Source organism: Periplaneta americana, chromosome 17 (genome assembly GCF_040183065.1).
Source record: "Periplaneta americana isolate PAMFEO1 chromosome 17, P.americana_PAMFEO1_priV1, whole genome shotgun sequence".
Classification (NCBI taxonomy): Eukaryota; Metazoa; Arthropoda; class Insecta; order Blattodea; family Blattidae; genus Periplaneta; species Periplaneta americana.
Genome location: NC_091133.1, coordinates 88,340,074 through 88,366,132, shown reverse-complemented (window position 1 = coordinate 88,366,132; position 26,059 = coordinate 88,340,074). Strand labels below are relative to the sequence as shown.

At 34.4% G+C, this 26,059-nt stretch overlaps 1 protein-coding gene across 1 annotated transcript in view; it reads right to left on the bottom strand.

The window, feature by feature from the left end:
* Positions 1-8,889: 8,889 nt before the first annotated feature.
* Positions 8,890-26,059, bottom strand: part of SMC5 (structural maintenance of chromosomes 5) — a 55,375-nt gene continuing 38,205 nt past the window's right edge. The window contains exons 14-22 of the mRNA XM_069815996.1: positions 23,982-24,111; positions 19,799-20,045; positions 17,251-17,427; positions 16,783-17,007; positions 14,742-14,969; positions 12,708-12,887; positions 11,501-11,596; positions 10,819-10,967; positions 8,890-10,372 (exon numbers count right to left, since the gene is read on the bottom strand). Of these exons, the coding sequence (XP_069672097.1) occupies positions 10,821-10,967; positions 11,501-11,596; positions 12,708-12,887; positions 14,742-14,969; positions 16,783-17,007; positions 17,251-17,427; positions 19,799-20,045; positions 23,982-24,111 (1,430 nt within the window). The 3' untranslated portion in view covers positions 8,890-10,372; positions 10,819-10,820. The remainder of the gene's footprint in view (positions 10,373-10,818; positions 10,968-11,500; positions 11,597-12,707; positions 12,888-14,741; positions 14,970-16,782; positions 17,008-17,250; positions 17,428-19,798; positions 20,046-23,981; positions 24,112-26,059) is intronic.

Here is a 26,059-nt window from a genome sequence, read left to right as displayed (position 1 = left end):
TATTTTATTAATATTAAATATCAATCCAGTACTTAAGTCTTACTTGATTCTCAAAATTGTGGTTGAACACTCCATAGGCACATGTATTTGGGATAATCTTCAATAAAATTAATCGTACTTGCGCCATTTTCAGCGTAAAAGAGTCACCGTCACCAAAGAAAACAATTTTCAGTTTATTCACGGTCATCTAGAACAATCAGCTCCTCGACGAAATAACGCACAAGATACACACCAGAGATGGGTAGCTTTCAATAATGCATGCACTTTCGGTTTTAGTCGAAAAAAAGGTGCATCTACACGGTTCAATTTTCCATGCGTTTACGCGTACAACTTGGGTAGACTATTGAAAAAATCAAGTTGAAAACGAACGTTCAATTAAAGATGCATGCAGATTTTGTATCTACATGGTGCGCCGTTTTCAACGTCATCTTCACTACGTATATTATATTAAATATCAATCCAATACTTAGGACTACTTGATTCGCAAAATTGTGGTTGAACACTCCATACACACTCATATTTTCGATAATCTTCAATAAAGCTAATCGTACTTGCCGCCATTTTCAGCTTAAAAGGTCCACCATCACCAAACAAAAGAATTTTCAGTTTATTCACGACCACCTAGAACAATCAGCTGCTCGCTAGATGCTACTGTTTAACGAAATTCGCACAAGATATCCAACGGCGATAGGTAGCTTTCATTGCCGCATGCGCTCCCATTTTTAGTGGAAAAATGGCATGCACAATTGGATGCATTTCATTCACTCTTGCATGCATTGCTTGAATGCTTAAAGTTGAAAGAAAAGTTGAACCGTGTAGATGCATCTAAGCCGCGCCCTCATAATTAACAAGCAAGAGTGCTATCAAGCGAGCATGGGGAAGGACTTTGATAGAGATCATTCTTTTTAAACAGCGCGCTACGACAAAGATTATCGTTTTGACGTGAATAATGTCTTTAAAATCAGAATGACATATGGGGTACCAGGACGGAAAAGACTGATGTAGCATCTGAGTCGATGTAACGTTTGCAGGATTATTCATTGCGACACTGTAACTTCGTGACTACTAACAGGATTGAAATAATTAATGTGATCGGGTATGGACAACGATGAAAACATGGCATTGAGTTAGCCTCGCCAGCGGCGACTGGCGAAAATTTTTGGGACGTTTAGGTCGATGTAATTAACGTTTACAGGGTGATCTATTCCGACATTATAATTTCGTAACTACTAACACGATGAGATGTGGTTTCGTTCGATCGGGTATACTACTACGATGCGAGCATGACTTTGAGTTGTGCCGCCGCGGATTTCCACCCGGGACCATTTTGGGCGTGGACTAACATTTCCATGCAATAGCTATACCTGAGAGACTGATGTGCTAGCACTCGGTGTCAAAACGAAAAATCTCGTCTAGATCTATCGATTTAAGCCATAAAAAGTAAACTTTGTAAAATATGTGTTGGCTGCAAATAAAAAATAATTCAAATGAATTAAAAATGTCAGATGTCGGCCTATACCGGTACTCACCGAAATGCCCAGAAGAAATACAAGCAACGCATATCATTGGAAAGGGGTCTAGCGGCAACTGACGACCATTTTGGACATAGGCGAATAATTTCCGGGCAGTATATCTCCCGACTATGATATGATAAAGCGCAAATTTTGGTGCCAAACGAAAGATCGCGACTAGCGCCATTTTGGGCCTGCGTGAAAATTTCCGGGCAGTTTATCTCGCGATTCCGATATGCTAACGCACTGATTTTGGTGCCAAACGGAAGATCTCGTCTAGATTTGTCGATATAAGCCAGGCATATTCACGTAAAACCCACGACCGTATCCCCCATACAGCCACAACCATTAAAAAAAAAAAAAAAAAAACACGTGACTTGGTGAGAATTGACGCGGAGTTGTCACGTTTGCCGTCTAAAATAGGCTACATCGCACTATCTGAGGAATGAGACATATAATCCTATTTATATTAAGAATAAGTAAGAAATGGCAACACTGTAAGTCTTCACATAGATTTGAAGAGCAGCCATCACCTTTTGTACCTCTGATTAGCCGGCACGTATTTAGTCATTAAAGAGTTTTCGCACTTCCGTCTCCCGCTAAACGTCTAACGTTATGTTCACGTCAGTAGTGACATATGTTCATATTCGTAAACTTCGAAAAGGATCGTAAGGGATCACTGAACGTATTACTTTAATGAAAGGACATTATACGATATTTCGCGTTCCGTTAAATTATTTATCATGTCGTAGCTCCCATGATAGTCAATCAATCGCGCTATAATTTTTTTAATTGATAGTTCAATGTCTAAGGAAAGTACAGTGAAACCTGCCTTTACGGTCACTTCATTTAAACGGCCACCTGGCCAAAAGGCCAATTTTCTCTGGAACCAATTGGATTTTCCATAGGATCAATACAAATTCTCTCTTTATTTAGCGGCCACCTCATGCACCAGCCAGCGGCCAGGGTCTATTTGGATTGGAACCTGACTATAACGGTCACTGTCCAATAAAAAATCTTTTCACAGATACTGTCTGACCTATTTTTTCGATGGTTAGAGGACAGGAAGCAATAGCTAAGTGTACAACAGTACACACTCCATATCTTTGGGGTTAGTTGGTTACTGTTTTATGACTCTTTTGTCACTTTCCACTCCGACCCTGCACAGCTATAAATTCTTACTCGTTTTTTAAGGATTGAAAAACAGCGAAAATGTCACAGATAGAAAATGTCACAGTATGTTTTAGGTAGTTAACCATTCGAATTTTTTTAATTTTTTTTTCTCCTCATTCTATCTTTCTCTATATGGATCAGCTTTTACGAATTTTTCTTTTTCTCATTCACTTGATTCAGAGGAACTGTGAAGTTAGTTTGAAAGAGAAATCATGTCTAATAATAAATTTAGAGTGGTGTTAAGTTTAGAGGTGAGACGAAAAATGATTGAAGAAAGTGAGAAGGGAACATCTGCGAGAAAAATTGCAGAATATTCAAATGTGGAAGGACACAAATAAATGGTATAATTAAGAATAAAGATGAAATATTAGAAGAAAGGGAGGAAGAGAGAACCTGTGTTTAGTAATGTGAATAATTTCGTTTACGAATGGTTCAAGTGTACGAGGGGAAAGAAATTGCAGTAAGTGGGCCTATGATTCAAGAGAAAGCTCTTGAAATTGCCAAAGAATTCAATGTAAGAAATTTTGTTGCTAGTAATAGGTGGTTAGAGTGCTTTAGAAAACGGCATAACTTTGCATTTCGTTCTGTGTCTGGTGAAGGGGGTGACATTGCAACCAATGTTATTGAAGAATGGAAAAAATAGACTGCCTTCAATTCTTGCGGAATATCAACTCAGAGATATTTACAGTGTTGACGAAACAGGTTTTTCTTCAGGGCCCTCCCTAACAAAACTTAAGTTTTAAGAAAAAAGAGTGTAAAGGGGGGAAGTTGGCAAAAGACAGAATAACCCTGCTCCTTTGTTGTAATGCTGCAGGAGAAAAAGAACCACTCTTAATGACAGGGAAATCATTAAAACCGAGATGTTTGAAAAATATTGACATGGGCTTATTGGAGGTGAAGTGGACTGCCAACAATAAAGCTTGGATGACATCATCATTGTTTGAGAATTAGCTATGCGATTTCAATTCTAAGATTAAACGACAAAATCGCAAAGTGATCCGTGAAATTGGCGTTTCTTCCCCCAAATACATCACACCTCCAGTCCCTTGATCAAGGTCATTTAAATTGAGGTACCGCAAGCGAGTTTTGAAAAGGCTAGTTGCAAGAATGGAAGAGGCTGACATTAATATGCATGATTGTTGTACGCGTTCAGTCCTAAAAAGTCAGTGAAATTCAGTATTTTCATGCTGATTCATAAAAGACCCGCAACCTTAATCCAGCGGCCACCTGATAAAACGGCCATTTTACAAGGTAACTTCAGATGGCCGCTTTTGACAGGTTTCACTGTATAGAGAAAAAAAATTCTTCAAAATGATTTTTTTTTAAAGTGAGAAAAAAAAATACTAACTTCGATGAGATCTGTTCAGAATAGACATTTACACCTTCAAAAGTTGGTAAGCGGCAAACTTTTTTTATTTTTCACGTTAAATGGGGGGTCAAGGCAAAAGAAATGTTGAGAAAGAATGGGAATTACTTTTTAAATGTGGTTGCTACGCAAAATCTTTATTGGTTTCCGAGTTACAGTGAGTTAAACAAAGAAGTCTTTTCTATTGGCGGAGTACTGAAGACTGAACCTTTTGTCTGTTGGAATCTCAACGATAAATTCTTTCCTGAGCCTTCTTGTACTTCGACCTAAGTAATTTATCCACCTTGAGTTGTTCTAAGTAGATGAATATCATCCACAATGGTAAATCTCAAACGAGATGCCATGTTTTAACACTGAATTAGGTCTACGGTAAACTTCGTTCTCATGCACGTTATCCACCTAGAGATATCTGGTTCTGCTATTGAAATAATGTGAGAGTGAATGTCTGTGATTAGCTCTCTCATCAATGACGTCAATATAGCATACCGGGAGGATAAGAAAACTCTCTAATGGCTAGATTGCTGTAATATTGTTGTTTAGTCCAGTGTTCCGCAAACTTTTTCTACTCGGCATACCCTAGACTCAACACAGCGCACCAAAACGTTAATCCCCTCAAAAACCTATGATGTGACTCTCTTAATATAATTACGTAATAGAATCAAGTTAATAATAATAATAATATTAATAATAATAATAATAATAATAATAATAATAATAATAATAATAATAATAATAATAATAAGAGAAATCGACTCTTGCATTATCTTATTAACAATCCATGAACTTTAATTCACTGTAGAATATATACATGTATATTACTAATATTAAAGTAAATAATTTTACTCATACCTTCAATGTGATATTTAGGCCTGCTTAGCTGCACAGAGGTGGCTGATCCGTGGCAGAATCGTTGACAGTGCCTCATTTCTTCATTGATGGATCTGAGTCTTTCCCTCTTTGATGTTTTAATTTCGTTAACAAATGTCGTTTCAATTACTGAGAACCATAGCAGCCTTAATGAGTTTTTCACCACACACAACACACTCGGGGATTGGGCATGTTTTGTCACCACACCAAGAAAACCCGTAAGATAAATAATTATCACTAAATTACTGGTGCACTACTTTTTGTTTCTTTTTTTCAGGCTCAATAGTTTCACTACTTGCACCCACAGACAAAACACTCCGTACAAGGAACTTGGCCATCTTGAAAGTATAAAATAGTTTAATAGTAATAGAAAATAGTAAAACTGTCTAACAATTACAATTTTACGTCCAATTCAGAGCATAACTGTGATAGAACTGAAATAATTGTAACTATTGTTGCTTTGAGACATGAAATAATTGCTGTCTTGTGATTGGCCATCCAAATGACCAATCCTATTTGTCAAAATTTTTTCTCACACCACCTTCTCGCGAAATTTTAAATTTGGAAAAATCATGCAGAAACATTTCTTGAAAAATCCTCTGCTAAGGTAATGTGACACGTTTTATTGAACCTGTACGTGACATTAATTGTGAAATGACTCTTCACTGGATCATTCATAATTTTATTTCGTGCCTGTTGTCCTTCATTTTCCCATTGCTATGGCATGTCTATATTAGAAACGGAAAAATGTTGTATTGTCTTGCATGTTGGTTTTTAGATTGTTTGTGGTGCCTTGTAGTTATAGCTATATATGTTTTTATAGTAGTTTTTGGTTTTAGTAGTTTCGGAGATCTTCATTAGCATTACTATTGTTGTTTGTAATATTATATTGTATTATATTATTTTTCTATCTTTTCTTTTGAGGCGTCTCAGTGCTTCTCTGCTTTCATTGTTATTCAAATTTATTCATATTCATTTTAGGTATATATTTATGATTTTATGATATATACAGCAGGGTATACGAAATGGGATCACAAACGCAATGAAGATGTAATGGAACCTGTAATTAATCACATAAAACATTATCAGAACTGGATAAATGATCTGCATCGCATGCATGGAGATAGAATCCCAAAAGTCATGCTCCATTATCGTCCAAACGGGAAGAGATCTCTCGGTCGTCCAAAGAAGCGCTGGATTGAAAATTCAACTGTGAGATCGTAACAGGTCATTTGGCCTAATACTTGAAGGGAAGAAGAAGAAGAAATTTTATATTTATATTCATGCGATTGTTTTTCCATACATGTAACTTGTTTTCACTATATTTATGGATCAATTGTAAGAACTGATTGATGTCGTCAATTTATTCATGTCAGATTATTTATATTTTGTTATATTGTAATATGTTAGGATTTTCAAGTGGGATTTCTCTCTCTTCCTCTCCTGCATTACCTTCAAAGAAGTAACTCATTAATGTTCAGTTCGTTTTCAACACACAGTCAGACCGCTCTGGATGTACTCTTCAGCTCTTTGGTTCTACAAATACGGTGACGGCCACACCAACTTCTACAACCTTACAACATGCAAACTGAATTCATCTGTTTTTTTCTATCTGTGCATCAATTGCATCTTCGAACTACAATGATGAATTCCATACATTTTTTTAACTCAATCCGCTGGACATTGCAGGAGACAATACAGTAGTTTATGGTGATGAACACTATTTAGGTGTGAACTATGTTCATTTTGTTGATATTACAAACGTTATATTTTATTAGTGATCATGCTTTGAACGGTGTATTGTGAAAGAAGTGTCCTTTTTCTATCATGTCATTTTATGACATTTTCTTATATGGACATGGGGAGATGTAATGGAATATTTGTTTTATCATATTGGCGACATCATTTGGTCGGCCCAATTACTGATTTGTCAGTCGTGCATGCATGCTGCTGTCCCAAATCTACCTCTGTGGAGTTCGCTTTGAACAGATGGGCAGTTAAAGAAGTGTTCCAGATCCGGTAATAACGTTTGTCAAGGCCAGTCATCCACCAACAGAGATCAGGTGAAATTTTCCTTATAACTTCACTAGGTGTCAGCTCTGTGGAGCGTAATTAGATAGGAAAATTACTTGACCTTCAGTTGGTTAAATTTTCCAAAATATTAATTTAGATAAAGGTTCTTTTCCTCGATTGTTCGTTATTATCGACTTAAATTTTTAAATTTAAATTGGGCCGACTAATTCAGTTCACCACACATATTAACTTTGTTGAATACTGTTTGATTCATTATCAGACTTTTCATACTTAGTTCGTACAACCATACTTTATTGAAACTGAGTAATCGTTATTGTGCTATTTTCCGAACCTAATCTTATGTGATAATTGTAATGAAATCAATCACATCAGTTGTTAATAAATTTTATCTTAAGTGGTCTAACTGTTTAATTGGCCTCTTGGTGGGGGTTTGTTCCAGAAGCTTTTTTTATTGCATCTGACCTTTCCATTATCCCTTCGACATGTATTTAGGTCATGTGTGATGGTTCAAGGGGAATGACAGAGGCGGCTGGTGCATGTTTCAGAATAATGCTCTCTTCTACGTGGTATCTTAATCTGTGCTCAAAGTATATTGAAACTGCCTCCATTTTCTTCTTTTAATTTTGGTGTCATCAGTCCTTTTACTTGTCTCTACAAATCTTTACTGGAGATGATATTATGCCAAAATACACGAAAAATTCTTCGAAAACTACTACTTACGAAGACTTAGAGGTTATTCATCTTTGCAGTTAACTTTTCAATTTTGACACTAACCATTAATAAATAGTGTGTGTGTGTGTGTGTGTATCTAATGCTCTGGATTTAACAATGAAGTCATCATCCTTCTTGCTTCCCAATATTTTGATGGAAGGTCCACAAATGTCCTAAGAGTTTCACAATTAGTCAGGTGCTCCATCTCCATGTCCTCTTCTCTGGTGCACAGTAAGCATTTAGGTGAATTCAGTACTCCAATACAATGGAGGTGTTTACTGAGGCAATCATGACCAGTAATCAGTTTAAACATGGCCATGGCAGATTTTCGAGGTAACTCAGCAAAATGTTGCATTAATAAATAGTAAAAATAAAAATATAAATTGAATATACTTCATTATTTACTGGTGACTACATTGCTAAGTTCATCTCTAATACGTATAGAAATATACAATTCCTTTTCTGAGGTTTTTACCATTGCATTCTCATGTTTGTTTCAATCATTGTCCAGTCCTCAAATCCATATATTAAGACAGGGATAGCAATTTATTATTTTATAAAATTTAAGCACTGTATGTTTTCTGAAATTTTTTTTTATTGGGTTATTTTACGACACTTTATCAACATCTAGGTTATTTAGAGTCTGAATGAAATGAAGGTGATAATGCTGGTGAAATGAGTCCGGGGTACAGCACCGTAGGTTACCCAGCTTCTGACCTTATTTGTTACACATCTTTTTTTCATAAGATATCAGAAATGCTTCGAAACTTGTGCAACTTTCAAATCTTGATCAGCGCATCATGTGTCACATCCTCTTCTTTTTTTTTCTCCCCTCCTCCTCCCCAATTGTAGGGCCCTTAACTTTCCATTATTTGCCCTGTCTCTACAAGCACGCTCATTAGTGCCGAGAAGCTTAGACCACTTAGTTTGTCAAAGTCAATCCAATGTAGTAGTGGAAGCATATTACACTCATAATGAATGATGATGATAATGGAGAATTGTTGGGATATCACAGGGGAACTAGAGTTCCTGGAGAAAATCCCTGTAATGCTTGGGGCTACAGGCTTGCACAACAAGTTCTAAATTCAGAGTGCATCAGCTGGGATTTGAAGTGGACTCCCTGGCTTATAAACCCAGTGTGCTATCACTGAGCCACTGTAGAATGATGAGAGGACATCAAATGGACTTATATTTGAAAGATGAAAATATGCAAGAAAAACATCGTCATTATCAAAAACACTTCTTATATTTTATGATATTCAATTTACAAAGAAGTAGAAATAAGTGCAACAATGAAGATTCTTAGTACTTTAAAAGTACAAAAAGTATGTAGGCCTACATGAAAAGTCGTACAAAAATACAGTGAATTATTATACATTTTATAGAAATGAGCCATTTCTTAAGGTACTTAATGTACTACTCTATGTAGGTACTACGAAGTGCATGATTTTAATTAAATCATGTGAAATTTAACATACGTGTCATGATATCTTTCAGGACACAAATCTCCTCCAGTCTGGAAATGATTAAGAATTTCACACAATGATATAAATATGGCGAATAACTAAGTCAATTTCTTGAATTGCAAATACAAGAACAACTCTTATTCAATGTCAAACTCTACAAGGATAATAATACTGTAAACAATGAGTCAATCTTAATTCATTTCCAAATAAAGAACACACTTATTTCATATCAGAAATTTGGCCAAATCTCATGAAAGGCATTATAAAAACTGCAAACTAATTTAAATTTGCATTGGTAATAACTTATTTAAAAGATGACAGGAGCTTCAAAGAAGCCCGTTGATTTCGTGAATACCTCTTTTTATTGTTTTCATTTTACTTTTATTTTTTTTATCATTAGGGACATGGGTTTTTTTATTATTTTATTTTCAGTTATTAAGAATATGACGAAATAATACGAATTAAATTAATGTTTTTTGTCTTTTTCTTTTTAAGTCTACTTCCTTGCACATAAATAATGAACTCTTCTGTTTTCAGTTAACATGGATTTGTCCAGTAACATTACAATTTTCTTCTTACAGTATCCGGATATATGCAGATAATGCTAGTTGCTTATTACTTTAGATAATGTTTGCGCCTTATTCATTTGTAAGTAGATTACTCACCATTTGACACATGGCAACTTGTACTAAATTTGTATATGAAGCATCTAGCAGACTTCTTAAACTTATGGTATCCTAAAAATGTATCATCATCAACTATACCTCGAACAAAGACAAATTCTCGTAAAAAAAAACTGCCTCTCTTTAAGATAGACGTTTTACTTAAAAACCTTTAGAACGAGATAAAAACAAAAGCTGGATGAAAGGGTACCTCACTACTGTTTAGTAGCTCCGAGTTATTCCTATTAACCTACTTCACACCCATCACAGCCATACTCTTCTTATTTTTCTTCTTCCAGCATAGCTAGAGGCAAACAGGCCTAGTCTATTCCAGTATTGCTGTAAAACATTGTTTCCTTTGAAAATATTCACACATTTTAAATTTATCAGACTATTACATAAAGCATTTTCATTTCTAACACTTCAAAATCATTAAATATGCATTCTGTTTGTACTTTGGAGAAAATTTACACAAAATCAAAATTACTGTTCAAATCTCCAGTTATCACATGGTAAGGCACCACATCCATTAAAAATGCAGTGGACATTCACTGTAGGTTCGTACAGTAGTGATGGCAGGAGCTGCAATAAGAGAAAAATATTTCATATTCTTTCAATTACAGAATCACAATCACTTTCATAACCAGCAAGATTTCTCTGGGTTCATTTACAGAACCTGAGTTGCAAGAAGTAGTGAAGTGCATTCTATAAACTTTCCTACTTAAATCCCATTTTCACCTTCCCATGGGAATCTAGTTACAGCAGTATAAATGTTCCATCAAAAATGGAGAAAATGCCATTTCAGTATGCTGACCTACTGTGACATGCCTAAGCGTCCTCTAAGTAGTGAAGAGGGGATATGATCGGTGGAGTTGTTTGACAATCCTAAGCCTAGGTCATATGGATCTGTTAATCAAAGGCAGATATGGTCCTCCACACACTTTAGGAGTTGGGTATAGGTGTTATAAACAGTTATACTGTTTGCTACATGCTGTTCAACCTCTTGCAATTGCAAATTTTTCACAAACCTTTAAAACTTCTTGGCAATTTTTTTGTCCAATGCAATTTTCCTTTCTATCATTTTTTCCAGATCCCAATTATCACATGATAAGGCACCACATCCATTAAAAATGCAGTGGACCTTCATTGTAGGTTCGTACAGTAGTGATGGCAGAAGCTGCAATGAGAGAAAAATATTTCATGTTCTTTCAATTACAAAATCACATCTTTCATAACTAGCAAAATTTCTGTAGGTTCAATTACAGAACCTGGGTTGCAAGGAATAATGAAGTGCATTCTATAACCTCTTCTACTTAAATCATATTGTGCAATCCAATTTCTTCTAGTCTAGCAGTAGTGAATTCCATTTCTGAGGTCGAGGCACATGTAAAGCGAAATTTTGTGCTCCCAATGACAGGATGATAGCCAAACTAGCAAACTTAAATTCTGATGTGAACGAAAAATAGTCTTATTTTAAAGACATGCCATAAGCACATTAATTATAATTCCTAGTTTTACCATCCTTTTAAGGAGGGGAGAAAAAAAGACTTCTTCCATTTAAAAATTCACTATTCTCCAATAGTTCAAACCTGCAGACCTCAAAACTAATGGCAAACACGGTAACATTCAACCACCAAAAACGAAATGTTACAGAACTAAAATTCCTATTTATTTAAATCTATCAAAGAGCATAGATAAATATAAGCGTACCTTTGGTGTTAATAGGAAATACTGAGCAGTTCCAGCGTTTCTGGTGGTAGCCACTAGAAGCTCAAATATCATTCGTTCATTAACAGCATCCATTCCCTGAAAATAAATTTAACTGTAACAACAGAAATAATAAAACATTCTTATTACAAATCATTCAGGTATTACGAGCCACATTTCTGAAGGATCGGTTATTTTTTATAGGTGAGTAATTTCTATAACAGCTCTGAATAAGAACATGTACGGGTTTGATACAAGTCTCACAACTTACAACACAGCAAAAGTCAGGCAAGTACATACTTTCCTAGACTGCTATTTCATTTACAGATTTAGTGATTGACAAGAAACCCTGGAATGTTATGGAAGTAATGAAGATAAACTAACTTTTTCAATGAACATGAGAAAAGTATTAAGCAATAATTTTATTATAGGTCTACCCATTTATAGAAAAATGTGCATAGTTGTGCCGCACTTTGATCAGTGGCTTGTCATGTTATAATTCTTGAGAGGGAGGGGTAAAAAGAGAGAACTTTCTATGAATGGACGTTTATTTATAAAAGCTTTAAAAGCCATGAAGGGGGCATTTACATTCTACACTATCAAGAAAAATAGGACAAACATTGGTAAAACGGGTCCTAATTGTGTTGCAAAATTCGTGCACATTTATTGCTTCATTACATATTACAGATTGTTCTTTATAGTTGTGAAACTTGGACTCTCACATTGAGAGAAGAGGTGCTTAGGAAAATATTTGGGGCTAAGAGGAATGAAGTTACAGGAGAATGGAGAAAGTTACACAACACAGAACTGCATGCATTGTATTCTTCACTTGACATAATTAGGAACATTAAATCCAGACGTTTGAGATGGGCAGGGCATGTAGCACATATGGGTGAATCCAGAAATGCATACAGTGTGTTAGTTGGGAGGCCGGAGGGAAAAAGACCTTTGGGGAGGCCGAGACGTAGATGGAAAGATGATATTAAAATGGATTTGAGGGAGGTGGGATATGATGGTAGAGACTGGATAATCTTGCTCAGGATAGGGACAAATGGTGAGCTTATGTGAAAGCGGCAATGAACCTCCGGGTTCCTTAAAAGCCAGTAAGTAAGTAAGTTACATGGAATATCTATCTGTACGTATTTTAGTTTTCCTCCTCTTTACACAGATTTCATTTCACACTTAAGAGCTGATGAAGATGTGAAATTACCTGATTTATTTCATCCACACAACAGAATGGGACATGTGTTAGCTCCTGCAATGAGATCATATATATTGCGGTGGCAACAGCTCTCTCACCACCACTCTGCAGATGCTGGGTGAGTTCTTGCATCTGCTCACCATCCCTATATTTTACTTTAATCTTGAGTCCATAATGCTCATAATCGTCCTGAAAAATAGAACAATTTCATACAATTTATTTGAGCCCATTTAGAATGTGTTTGCCAAAAAAAAAAAAAAGAATAGTAAGTTTAATTTTCTTTTAATAATCTACTAGCAACAGGCATCTATAATGAACACCGATCAAAATACCCCTCATTTCTCGTGAAAAACAACAACTGAATAGACTATAGTGGACTTTATGTTGTCAGCAAACAGCTGGATACATTAAGAAGATTGATTCTTTTCATAATAATAATAATAATAATAATAATAATAATAATAATAATAATAATTCTTTATTTATACTGGCAGAGTTAAGGCCATAGGGCCTTCTCTTACACTCTACCAGGTTACAAAGTATACAAGCAGTTAAAATTTAACAAAAAGTTAGAGAACAGAATACTAACATATTACAAAACAATATTAATAATAATAATAATAATAATAATAATTCTTTATTTATACTGGCAGAGTTAAGGCCATAGGGCCTTCTCTTACACTCTACCAGGTTACAAAGTATACAAGCAGTTAAAATTTAACAAAAAGTTAGAGAACAGAATACTAACATATTACAAAACAACAACAACAACAACAACAACAACAATAATAATAATAATAATAATAATAATAATAATAATAATTCTTTATTTATACTGGCAGAGTTAAGGCCATAGGGCCTTCTCTTACACTCTACCAGGTTACAAAGTATACAAGCAGTTAAAATTTAACAAAAAGTTAGAGAACAGAATACTAACATATTACAAAACAACAACAATAATAATAATAATAATAATAATAATAATAATAATAATAATAATAATTCTTTATTTATACTGGCAGAGTTAAGGCCATAGGGCCTTCTCTTACACTCTACCAGGTTACAAAGTATACAAGCAGTTAAAATTTAACAAAAAGTTAGAGAACAGAATACTAACATATTACAAAACAACAATAATAATAATAATAATAATAATAATAATAATAATAATAATAATAATAATAATAGCATAATAAAATCGACAGTAAACAACATGAAAATAATACAATAATAGAAAAAAGAAAGTAAAATACATTGGAATATAGTAAAAGCAACTCATTTAGTACAAATGGTTAATATGGAAAACGTAAGGTAGAATATAACAAAACAAAGAAGAGAATGGGTACTTGCATAACAATGTCACGAAGAATGTCATTTTGGATATAAAAAAATAACAGCAGAAATACAGGTAGCTGCATGTTTTGTGTTATTTGAATAATTTGCGGTTCTGTTTTATATACCAAACATTATAATTATTTAATTAGGTCTACAATTTATTACTTACAATAAATGCCGCGGAGTAATACATTTAGGTTTTGTTTATGTTTGCTACAATCTCTATCTGGAAAAAGAGTATAAAGGTATTTTTTTCGTGATGATTTTACTTTTTCGTAATAACTGTCTCTTTGGTTGTAATACCGTAATAATGGAGGGGGGGGGGGAATCCGTTATAATTACGGAAAATTTGTAATAGTTGACATCTCTGCTTATGTGTATAATAAATGTCAAGTCTTCTGTACTGTTTTATAACGTTAATGTACATTTCCTATTCAGCCATTTATCACGGAGTTCCTAATTAGCCATCTTCTACATATGGCATCATAATGTAAATTACTTTGGATACTTTCTACTGATGGGTAAAGTGGACATACTTTCATTTTCATCTGGACTACCTCCCTCTATATTGGAACTAATCAAACCCCTGGAGCTGGCCCACAGCAAAAGATTCCTGCTAAAGAAACACCAACATATGAACCAAATACATATGTAAATACACAGTACGTTCTAGTCTACAGTGAACAAAATTTGAAATAATAACATTACCTCATTACTGCCACAGTCAAGCAGTACTTCCCCAGCACAACCTATATGGGAGAAACATTCCCCATATTTTTGGCTGATCTGTGCTACTAGCTCTTTCAGTGGTGGTAGCCATTTGTTTCTAATATCTAAAATATCTGTCTTCAATTTTTCACGTTCTTCTTCTTTCATATAAATAGTATTTTGCAGAGATGCTATGTGAGTTTTTCGTTTCTCGTATTCTTGCATTACCTTAAAAACACAAATGTAAATATGAAAATTATTAATAAGAAGCATGTTCACAAAATAGCTATTGCACATATCCCTCACACATCACTGAGACCGCATCTGTGCACATGCACAGTACCTTCCTCTATCTACAGATGCCACTGGGTGAAAATCATGTTGAGTTACATTTTTTCACGTGCATTAAATATAGAGGAATCTTAATTCGAACTGTAAAGAGAATTTAAAAACATTCGAAATACCCAAAATTGTTGTTGTTGTTTTCTAATGCCAGGCGTTTGACAATAAAGTCATTTGATCTCTTGCACTCCAATATTTTTCAAAAATATTATCATGGTCAGCCACTGAAGCACAGTTTTTTGAGATGTTCCGAATCCATTTCTTGGTTTGAGTTGCACAATGGGCAGTTAGGGGACTGATATATTCCAATTCTATGCAGGTGTTTGGCCAAACAATCATGGCCTGTTGCCAATCTAAATGCAGCTACAGACGATTTTCGTGGTAAATCGGGAATTAACTGTGGATTTTGATGCAGAGAGTTCCATTTTTTCCCTTGAGATTGTGTTATCAAATTTTGTTTGTTGAAGTCTAAGTATGTATAGATTTAATAAATCTTTTCACAGAGTAATACGTAGATTTAGTAACAGGTCTGTAAGTAGCAGTGCTGCCCTTCTTTGCTAAAGCATCTGCATTCTCGTTTCCCAGGATTCCACAATGGGATGGTATCCATTGGAATACAATTCTTTTATTGAGTGATATTAATTGAGAGAGAATTTTAGTTATTTCTGCTGTTTGAGATGAAAGTGTGTGTTTAGAGACTATTGATAGAATAGCTGCTTTGGAGTCTGACAATATAACTGCATTTTTAAATTTATTGATGTGGCATAGAAGATTCCTGAGATTTTCACTTATTGCAATGATTTCTCCATCAAAACTTGTTGTTCCATACCCAAGAGATCTATAAAGTGAGAAGAGACAGCACGTAACACCTGCACCGGCACCTTGTTCTCTGGAGATCAAGGATCCGTCAGTGTATAAATGAAGCCAGTTTTGTGGAGGGTACCTAATATTAATTGTCTCTAAAGACAATTGTTTTAGTATTTCAGTGTTTACTTCTGATTTTAGTATTTCTTCTGTTAAATTTAGATTATATTCTATATTTAATAGAGTTAAAGGGTTTGGTTTAATTTGTAGGTTTTCTTTTAAATTCGGGATATTGATTTTCTGTTTTAATTCTTGCACAATGGATATGAAACTTTTTTGAGTTTTCAATCTACAGAGAGGACTGTATGAATGCCAATTGTTTCCTGGTAATCTAATAAGTTTTTCATATTGAATCAGTGCTTTTTCTTCTATTGTCATTTTGATGCTGTTAATATTAGTGAGGAATCTCATAGAATCTATTGGAGTTTTTGATTCCACCAGTAATGAGTCTGAGAGCTTGGTTTTGAACATATTCTATTTCGTTTATGAAAGATGAAGTAATTAAAATTTCTCCGAGTATGTCAGCACTGGCTGTATAAACATTTTGTATGTAGTGTTCAAAGTATTCCTAGAGCACCCCCATTTCTTTCCTGCTAGTCTTTTTAGAAGGGAGAATCTTTTACGAGCTTTTTCAGAAATGTATTTCAAATGGTTGCTCCATGTTAACTTACTATCGAAAATAACTCCAAGATATTTGGATTCATAAGTCCTAGGAAGGTGTTGGCCATTGTATTGGATATTGAATTCTCTTTCTTTTTTACCAAGTGAAAATATTTGGTAGTTTTTACAATATTTTCAGTGTTTATGGCAACAGTTATTAGATAAATTACATTACCATTTCATCTGCATCACCAAGACAGTCTGCCTTAGCCTGAGTATCTTGAATCTCCTTATCTAGTTCTTCCTCTTCTTCTGGCAGCAGATCCCAGGATTTCACGAATTCACCAAATCCTTCATCTTTAGGATTCAGACCACCTGTCATCTTTTCGGCTTCATTATAAAGTCTGAAAGCTTCTGCTTTTGCTTCTTGAAATTGTTGTCCTATTCTCTGAACCAATTGCTATAAAAGAAATAGTATAAACAGATTCACTTAATATCACATACTTCACATTCCATAAAACATCTCACGAAATCAACACAATCAGGATAAATCTTTCATTTCATATTCCCACATACTGTGTCCAACACCACATTTATAAAAATCCGGACAAAACTGTAGTAATTCTGATCACATTAAGGCTAATATTGGAAAAGAAGAGTTCGAATATGGAAAAAAACAAAACATCAGCAACTTTAGTTTTACCTGTGTCTCTTCACACTTTCTACTCAATTCCCGAGATTCATTCTCAATCACTGCTGCTATGTTCCTTGTATTCTCCAGTTCTTCTTGTAGAATGTTACATTCAATTACACAATCACTGAATTGTCGCATAGCCTCAGCCATCCTACCATGTATGTCTTGTAATTCCAATATGAGAGCCTAAAAGAAATACAAAAACGAAGAAATTTATGTATGAACACAAGATAAATACAAAAACCAAGAAATTAATGCATGAGAACAAGATAAACAATGTAATATAACCTGTAAAACTACAATAAACAATCTGCTTCAAGAAAGAACAGGTTACATTTTTATCAATGATCCTGAATTATTTCTCCATTTTTACAGACAGACCTATGATGCTGATGTTCGTTTCTTGCCTGCCAGAGCAACAACTATTGCTACTCACTCTACCAACTGCACTAATATTACAATTTGTAAACAGTTAAAGGAAAAATTGGGAAAATCATGTCAGAAGGATGGATAGAACATGTATCCCAAAACAAATTCTGCTGTATGCTCCCAGTGGAAGAAGGTTCGTTGGTCACATGGCTAAAACAAACATTCCCTTTTTTATCTAATTATTTATGTTACTATTTTGCTCCTATTTTTAGTTTATTTTTGTCTTTATTAATCTGGTTTGTAATTCCTTATTTTACTGGACTCATGTGGGACCGTAACAGACCACCTAGTCTAATACATGTTTTGGACGATGATGATTATTATTTTCATGCTCCTGGTATGAATTGGTCATCTGGTTGCTGTGCTAAGGATATTCATTACTACGCCAAAATTAAGACTTATGATTTTTATATTCATCTTTTGTTCTTCGGACTTCCAACAACGAATACAGTTAAGAACAAAAACCTCCTTGACTTAGTTTTCAGAAACATAATTATTAAGAATGATGTTAATCTGGCCACTCATTCACGAGTTTCGCAAGAAAACTACAATCAACCCTTACCAATAACTCTTGAAGTCACACTACTTATTTCTGCTCAAAGTCAACAAAATTATTCTATGCTGGAGACTATATAATTAATTATGATTGGTTTTGTGTTCATCAAGCTGTAGATATTAACACGCAGCTGGCTCACTCTGTTCTGTTAATAAAGCCAAATGTCACGCAGTTAATGTTTAATTTTGAATTTGCTATGATTTTTATTATTTTTGTCTCTATTAACATAATTTTAATTTTATCAAATCAACATATAGATTTACTTAAATAAAATCTTTTTACTGTTATCACTGTAAATATTGTTTACATATTATAGTATGGTATTATTGTATCTATTGTGCTAGAATATTATTGGTCATCTGCTGTTGACTAGCACATTAATATTAATAAGCCGCCATCACCGCCGCCACCACCACCACCATTATCATTTACATGACTGACATTTAAACTGCAGGTTGTATCACAGTCTAGTATATACAATCACGAAGCTAGAGTTGTGAGGGTGCTAGGAACAATAGACTGTGCCGGTACTATTTCGCATTGTCTGTAATAAGGCGATATTAGCAATCCTAGTGGTCAGCAACTATCTATGGATGCATATTTACTACGTATTGAGCTTCGTGACTGTATATACTAGACTGTGGTTGTACTTTCATTTCACCATATGCTTCTTCCAAGTATTGTCGTTTCAGATGTTTTTTGTTTGTTTGTTTGTTTTTTTTTTTTTTTTTTGGGAGCAAAACACAAAATTTGATATTTATTCGTTGTTCTGAAAATTACATTTTCAAGTGTGTTGTTTCATAAAAGCACACGAACAAACAACTGCCATTTAGTGACAACAATACTGATGATAAAACTCGCTCTAAAGTGACGTCACAAAAGTTTCCAATTCCTAGCACTGAAATATCCTACACAGTATTTTTCGTTTGGCAGAAATTACGACATTCCGGGAATTTTTTAACCTACTGCATTCTAATGTTTTGCTAATTCTGTAATAATCACTGCAATTTTTCAAAACAGAAAGATATGTAGAAACCATTTTCATAAACAAGCAATTTAAAAGTTAATACTAGGCTCAGAATTTTTAGGTAGTAAGTGTTAAAAATAACAAGAGTATACTGTACCTAGGTGGTTGTAAGGTAAGATCAACCATTATTATTCACAATCTCGGAAATCTAACAAACAGGAACTGAATCACAAATACTGGAGAATGAATCCAGTGAAGTACACTGGCTAATTTGTTTGAGATTATTCAGTTGAACTTGCATTTGAAAAGTGAGCACCACTCAATAATGCTACTCACAAATTTTTGTCACAACTTGATAACTTTCCAGGTAGAGTTAAAATTCGCAGCACTGATCTTGTTAAGTTTTTAATGCTATTTCTTTAGCCAAAATATTATGCATTGTACCATATGATAAATTTGTTTGTTCTACATATGAGGGTAGTAAACATAAGAAATAATTACCAAATGTTTTGAAACTGTGTCAGGAGTGAAGCAACTTAATCAACCAACATATATTACATATGCACAAAATTATAACCAAAAATAGCAGAACTTTCTTCAGTTACCTGATTATTTCTTTTGCATTTGGCTTTCTCGGCATCTGTATCAATTTTTTCATTTTCCAGGCCATTTAACTGCATCTGTTTGCTATTGAGCCTGGCGCTCACAGTTCGCTTGTGGTCCCTACACTCTATCCAAGTCTTTCTCTTTTGCCTGCATTCTTCTATTAGTCGCTCTTCATGATGTAACTGTCTCTGGATAAAATCAAGTCTGTTCATGATTCTCGCCTTCTCTTCATTTTGAGCTTCCAATCTAAAACCAATAAAAGAAAATGTTAAGTGCAAACACAAAATAAACTAAGGCTAATTTGCTAAGCAAATATTTTAATATCCAGTGAAGTAGGTTGTCAGCATTATTTTCCAACACAATGTGGACTGCTGTGAGGGATATCTTTTTTTCGTACATTGCCATCATCACAGATGAGTTTCATCTACAAGAACCAGTTTTGAGTAAAAAGGTATAATGATCATAGATCTGATTTCGAACAGTTAGTGAATTATGATCATTTAGTTGGTAAAAATGAATAAATCACTATGAACCCTGTGTTAACATATGATTTCTTGTGTCATGAGTGTAGGATGACCAGATTCACATCGATAAAAAGAGGAGACAACTTCAAAGAGGAGGACATTGCTCGAAAAAAAAAAGGGGGGGGGCAGAAACTATGTACTTAGATTTAGGCTTAGGCTTATATTAAATTTTATGCTCGACCATGCCGAAATGTAGTAATTATACACCTGGTAGTAGCCCTTTAATGCACCTCATTAAAGTACACCTATTCATTATAGTTCAGTTGTTCAGCCAATGAGAAATCACCATTGTAGCATTATAAAAGCGCAAGTATCGATTATTCTCGGATAAGCAATCGAAAGACAACTAGCGAAACGTCACGGAGGCTGGAAATCCAATACTGTCGCAGAAGGTTATGTTCTGTTACCATAATAATTAGCGTTAATTGTAAATAATATTCAAATAAATTCAATTTGTCATCTCGTTTTTCAATTCTAAATCGATTTCCAGGTTATATCAAGATTAATGTTCATGTTATTCTCTAGATTATATCAAGGTCAATGACATTCGTTCCTCGGAAAAAATCAATACTTTCGCGTCTGCGCACATCTCACAATTTAGAAGGTCAGTTCTGCTCCTCACTTACATAACAATAACATGAATACTTATGAATAATTTCAAATCAGAAACATGGTCGAGCATAAAAAGTCGTATGAAACTTGCCTATAATGGTAATTAAGACGCTTGTATGAAAATTATGAAACTCACCAAAAACTCGCTTGCACTCGTTTCATAAACAAACATACTCGCGTCTTAATTACTACCATTATAAGCTCGTTGCATAATGTACTATTAATTTACGTCAATATCTATTTTATTACAAAATATTTACAGTACAGATTTAGGCTTATATCATATTCAAAAGTATATTAATATCTATTTTATTACAAAATAATAAATGATAAAACTAAATACTAATGATTTTACAGTTAGCTACATACGAAAGCTAAGGGAAATATAATTATTAAAGACAGAAAATATCTATTTAGACTTACATTCACATCTCAATCTCTCGATTTACTAGCTACCTGTGAGCAACGACCATAACAAGGAGGAGCAAAGAGAGTTATGATCGTTGGCAAAGAGTATAATCCATTGATACTACTGCCACCTACAGGCAAATTACTTGAAAAAAGCTTTAAATAGATAATCTCAAAATATCAGTACAATTTACAAAAAGAAGAGACATTTAATTTTTTAGAAATCTGTTCAGACCCCGGACAAAGACCTAAAAAGGAGGACATGTTCAGACAAAGGAGGACGTCTGGTCATCCTACATGAGTGTCATGACTTTGTTCAAACATTATTCATAAGTCATAACTATGTGGGAGGTAGTACTTATATAGGGTGGAAGTGAAATAACCTTGCAGATTGAAAGGGACTATAGGGTATGCTTAAATTAATAGAAAACCTGTCGCGTTTCGTGATTAAATGCACGAAAATTTTTAGAAAATTAAGTTGGAAGTCACAGCAGTTGACAACCTCACCACTAAAAGTCTCCTTCCATATCACAATACAGATGTAAGAGGTCAACGAACTCAGTATACGTGTACTGCCTCGTGCTTCCTTCTCTAGTTACAACATTGCATCATTCAGTGGTTTGAAATTAGTGGTTTTTAAATTAAATTTACACAAGAACCGCCCACATTATTGAAATACGACAGAGGGATAAATGATTCTTTATTAGATTTTCTATCGATATGGACGAAACTCATGATCCAATTCGCAATAGTTACCGGTACCAAATAAAAGTGTGTTAAACATTTGAAAAAAAAAAAACTTTTTTTCTGAACTTTCCACCAATATGGTATTACAGTTTTTTGTTACATACAACATGAGCTATTCACTCTAAAAATCTCCAGAGTTATTTCACTTCACCCTGTAAGCAAATCGGTAGCAGTAATAGTTAGCACTTCTGATGTTTGTAAATACAGTACAACCCCTATTTAAAGTTTTTCTGGGTACACAGACTAATAAAATTAATAGGGCTAGGATTTTGATGAAATTGCATCTTTTTTCTAGTAAGCCAGAAACATTGCTGCTTTAGTATTTATATGTTATGTGATAAACTGAGTGTTTTAAAACATATTTGTTAGGGCATTTTTTTGCCTCTTACAACTCATAAAGAGTATTTTTTTGTTTTATTCGGTAATTTTTGGGGCATTTTCATTTAATTTTGGCCATAAATTCCCATTATTAATGTAAAATATTATTTATTTCCTTTTATATTTTCTCTACATATTTTGTTCATTAATACCCATTATTTTGTGTACCATTTTAATCGGTTTTTCTACACAAATATTTCATTTTAACGTAGTACACCCCCATGTAATGGATCAGTCCAACCACGGCTTCAATACAGACTCCTCTATACCTGCTAGGTCCGAATAAGCATGGCCTTGTGGTGAACTACATGGAACTATATCAGCTAAAATAATTAATTAAAGTGTACTACTTAGAAAAATTATGTAAAATTAAATAAACTTGAATGTTGGTATAGAATTTAATTACCAGTCTAAATATTAATATTCCTATTAAGCCAATTATGTAAGATCAATTTTTAGGGCATTTTTGAAAGATATTTAGGTCATAAATGCATTGTTTTTAGGACATTTTTTCATGATTTACAGGTCATCAAAATCCTAGCCCTAATAATTAACCTTAAATGAGGATTAACAATTAACAGGATTTTTTAAAAAATACTTTTGCGAAAATTCAATTAATTGCAAAAAGATACAATAAGTAAATTATGGATAATACTGTACCAAAAAAAAATGGAAAACATTAAGGGGAAGTTGAGTGCCAATCAAGTCTTCTTCTTGTAGTCTCGAATATCTTAACATTTGGATTTTTTCCATTACATTAACTTTTTCCGTGAGAGAAAACATTTTTCTTTTCACAGCCATTGTTTTGTAGTATATGTAACGGTAAAAATAATGTGTCTCTTCACTATAGTAGTGCTGACATCACACACCTTTGCGAGCACAACAAAGTGATGACACCGTAAGCTGTGATGGTTACACAGGCATGCAGCATCGTATAGGCGTGGGGAGGGAAGAGGGATCACGTGGCAGAGAGGCAGCAGTATTGTCAAGTCGTTGGTTCTTTAAAAAAAATGTGTATTTTACACATTGAATTGAAATGCATTTCGCTTTAGTAGAGATTAAAAAAATAATCTGAAAACACTCATTAACTTAAAATATGGGTCTGACAGCAAAGTGAATAATGTTAAATCAAATATTAAAATACTTTAATTATATGTAATATTAATGGGACCATGAAAATTTAACAGATGCTGAAAAATTTAGATGAAGGTCGCCTAAAATCAGGGTCCTACTGTATTCATCTGGGTTTACATTATTTACAATTTCCTAGGAACTTTCCATTTTTAAAAAATCCCTTTTAATCATTTGATGGGGAGCTTGGTGGATTCCAAAACCCTTTTTAAAGGTTTAGTAAAGAAAAAATTCTGTTTTCTCATTCTGGAACATAAACATAATGCCTTCTCAGTCCATAGCTAACCATTTTATTCACTTAAATTAACTCTGCTTACTAAACAACAAATGACACTAACTTTTAAAATGAAATTAATGACTATTTATTTGACTATCAACTTACTTGGCCTGCAATTCTTGTAAACGTTCAGCATCCAGAGTGATGGCAAGATAAAATGGTGGTGGTATTTCACTTGTCCTTGTTGATCTTTCTCCAGAGTACTTTGATACTGATACTCGGAAAGAATGGTTTTCTGTAACAATAAAAATGGATTAAATATGTTAAAAAAACATCCTAAAAATCAGTGATCTCATATCACTTTCCTCTTCGTTCTATAATTGAATCTAATATTGCTAAAAGGAAGCAAGTTAATTTCTTAAAGTTGTAAGGCAGTTTTTTTATTTGGTTATTTAACGATGCTGTATCAACTACTTGGTTATTAAGCGTCAATGAGATTGGTGATAGTGAGACAGTATTTGGCGAGATGAGGTCAAGAATTTGCCTTACGGTTGGGGAAAACCTCGGAAAAACCCAAACTAATTAGTTACATATTACACTAATCAAAGTCAGAAGAAAAATGTGGGCATTAAATACTGATAACCCTTATATAATGTTCTAGAATTGTTAGTATAAGTTAAGATTCTTGGAATAATCAACATAGACATATTAAAAAACAATGGTCTGTATACTATATTTTATCGCATAATCGTCGCATTTTTATTACCTTTTTTTTTTTGGCGTGAAAATATATAATGTGACCATTATGTGAGGAATAAATTAAAATAATAATGACTGGTCGCGTCAACTTTCACCGATCAGCTAACATATAATGGGGGCGTGTGTGAGCAAGCAAGGCCAAATTGCATGATTCATAGCAGAAGAGGAAGGAGAGAGGAAGGAGGGGAACCAGTATTAGTGTGTGATGCTGGAACTGTAATATGATTAATACTTTAGAAAATAAAAATTACTGTGGTGTTATTGAATTAAAAAACAATTCTCTATTGACTAAATACATTCACGCATTATTGAATCACATGTATTCCAAATAAGTACTTTAGTACGATTCTTGGCATCCCTCAGTGCAGTCCCTACCCAGAGATCCGATTGAGGCACTATTTTACCTCCGGAGAATTTTACACTGAGAGACTACATGAATATAAACAGTGAAAAATATAGTGGGACTGCATTGGTGGTAATGCAGCTTATGTGGGGACCTCTTTGTTACTTGTTAGCTTAAACAACAAGTTTAAGCCTGCTCACCACGACAAGGTGAGTACCTACAAAAGAAACCAAATGATCTGGAAATGTACAAAAACTTGCCCAGACACGTTCAAACATTTTTAACAACAGCCAGAACAGGTCACATTGTCACTCAATTGTACCTACACCAATTTCACATTTCTGATAATCCTACTTGTTTGTGGTGTAATAATCATGATGAAGATCTGGAACACATTCTTCTATACTGTCCATCCACAAACCACAAAAGAAGTAAACTAAAATCATCAGTACCAGTTGCAGAAGACATAGCCCTGCACTATATATTGACTACACCCCACCTCTGGCTACTAGCAACAGGCATTTATAATGAACACCGATCAAAATACCCTCATTTCTCGTGAAAAACAACTGAATAGACTACAGTGGACTATTAGAATTAGCCACGAAATCCCATGAAGGGCAAGGGCCTCCTGACTATGCAGGGTGGCTTGTCAAACAGTTCCCGGTTAGCCACTCCGGGAATAATGGTCACTTTTGTAATGTCATATCTGAAGGGTCCACTGTTCACTAGTCACTGTTTAGGTTGCAAGTCACTTTAGGATTAGTTTCCATTGTTGTCGGTCTTTCGCTGTTCTTGACCATAGATGGCCGAATCTTGCTCTAAGTTCGTCTGCCTATCTTGTCTTCTATCTTCCAGCATTCCTTTTGCCAATCCTTCGGTCCCATGTCATAAGTATGTGTGTCCACCGGTTCGTGTTGAGTCACATCACGTGTCCTGCCCATTTCTTCTTCAGCTTGTCGGCCGTCTCTGGTCTTTGAGGTGTGTTTGTCTTCTTATGTCTTCGTTACGTAGACTATGTCTGAGTGTGATGTTCAGCATCTTCCTCTCCATTTTCCGTTGGCACTTTCTCAGCATGTCCCGCTCTCTTTCCGTTAGAGACCATGTCTGTGCTCCGTATAGGAGAACTGGAAGGATGCAG